This window comes from Hesperophylax consimilis, chromosome 18, assembly GCF_061612785.1.
Source record: "Hesperophylax consimilis isolate HC1 chromosome 18, BYU_Hcon_1.0, whole genome shotgun sequence".
Lineage (NCBI taxonomy): Eukaryota > Metazoa > Arthropoda > Insecta > Trichoptera > Limnephilidae > Hesperophylax > Hesperophylax consimilis.
Genome location: NC_142853.1, coordinates 11,484,464 through 11,486,429, shown reverse-complemented (window position 1 = coordinate 11,486,429; position 1,966 = coordinate 11,484,464). Strand labels below are relative to the sequence as shown.

The following is a 1,966-nucleotide window of genomic DNA, read 5'->3' as shown; positions in this document are numbered from 1 at the left end:
GGATTCATTTCATATGCCGTAAGTACCACCGACTTTAATAATTTAACAAGTTTTTAACAAAGCATCAGAAATAATACTTTTTAACATCAAAACAATGAGATGTTTTATCATTGTTTTTTTGGTAGATGGTATATCAGATATTATATCCCTTTTGATAATTTTATACACAGAAACACAAAAATGGCATACCAGATTTATTTTGCTCAATTTAGACATGATTGAGAGAGGAATTAAATACTTTAAATTTATACATTTAAGTTATGTGATTTTTTTTCAGGCATCCAGTGGTACTGCAGAACCTAAATGGAGTCGAGAAATCATTGATACCGAGTGCAAAAAATCAGGATTCACGTGCAGAAGCTGTAGCACGGTAGGTTACTGTGTCGAGCTCCCCACAGGCGATTTTCAGAAATTAGACATGTTTGACTGTGAAAGCGGTCAAACATGTTTAAAGGCTACAGAAAGCTGCACAGGCTTTCCTAACCCGGATTGCTCAATCCCAGACACGGAGTATACTTTCACATGTTACCAGATTGGTATCTTCCCCGACGCTCTCAACTGCTTTGAATACCATATCTGCATGTACAAAGACGATGGCTCCAATGAAATAAATCCTGTTTCAAGACAATTAACGTGCGAAGCAGGATTTTACTTCGACTCCTTAACAAAACTTTGTCGTTTAAAGTCTTGGAATGGACTGTGTCCAACACCTGTAAAAAATTGCACATCTCTCGGGGAGACTGGAGTTCACCCACTAAACCCGGCGCTGTACTACGTCTGTCTCAGATCTCCGGAGAAGTTATATCCCCAATTCTTCGCCTGTCCTAATGCTTTGATATTCAACACCACAACCAACTCCTGCGTCAACAGGTACGAGCCCCCCATAGCTACGGGATCTGATGGGAAGTGCTTAGCAATAGGACTGTTCTACGACCCTGCGGACTGCCACAGTTATTTCGACTGTGGATCTGTTGGTGGAACTCCTGTCGCTAAGAAATGTGCCTCCGGGATGTACTTCAACATCACAACTTCTACGTGCGCTGATTTTAAGTGCACGGATTTTGAATAACTCTTTGATTAAGCTGTGTAGCGTCTCATAAAAATACGTGTCATTTGAAAATACCTTTTTTTCTCTGTTTTTTTGTATTTTTTGTATTGATGTGCATGACTTTTGATAATATATTCATGATTCAATAAAAAATATTCTTGTTTCTTTTGGTAGTATTATGTTAATTTGAATTCACTAATGTAATCAATTTATAATTGTTTTATGTTAAAGCCCGACAGTCTTAAATTAGTAAGCAAATAAATAAAACATTGCACGCATGTATATTTTACATGTGTGTATATTTTTTTATTTTGTTTTCAAAAAATATTTGTTGTATTGTTCAAATATCCAATGACTGTGGTCTACTTATATCCACTTTAATATTTGCAATATTTTCATACAATGTTTGCAGAAAATGTGTTAAATATATTTTCTACGAACCTTGATCATCACGAAACAATTTTATTCTCAAAATTTACATGAAAAAATACACAATGAACGTTCCTTTAAGAACCTACCGACGGTATTTTGAAATTTTAATAAGGAATCCATATTAAATGCTATTTAAAAAATATTTGCCTGATGATGGACATTGTAATGCTGTCCGAAAAGTTGGCTAAAGAAAAAGGTAGCGCAACATGGCATACGACCCCAAAAATGAATCAATATAATACTTTTGTACTAAATAATTATTATTCCCATCTTGCATTTGATCTCTGTTACATTCCACTCACTTTTTCCATTATATTAAGTTATATATATATATTTTGTACCTATGTTTAACACGAAGGTTAATTTGATAATCTACGATACAAAAAATTTCAAACAAATCAACTATAATAATATATTTTTTTAAATTTTCTAGTCAAATCATATTTACTCTCACGAGGAGATAATGTACATGTTCGGATAACAAAA

General features: G+C 33.9%; 1 protein-coding gene across 1 annotated transcript; it reads left to right on the top strand.

The window, feature by feature from the left end:
* The first annotated feature begins 418 nt into the window (after positions 1–418).
* On the top strand, positions 419–1,069 carry LOC149415377 (uncharacterized). The gene has a single exon (XM_089642205.1). It carries the CDS (start codon positions 419–421, stop codon positions 1,067–1,069), a length of 651 nt encoding a protein of 216 aa, XP_089498331.1.
* The last annotated feature ends 897 nt before the right edge of the window (positions 1,070–1,966 follow it).

Excerpts from the sequence above, each read along its gene's own strand:
- LOC149415377 (XM_089642205.1), top strand. The coding sequence starts at position 419 with ATGTTTGACTGTGAAAGCGGTCAAACATGTTTAAAGGCTACAGAAAGC.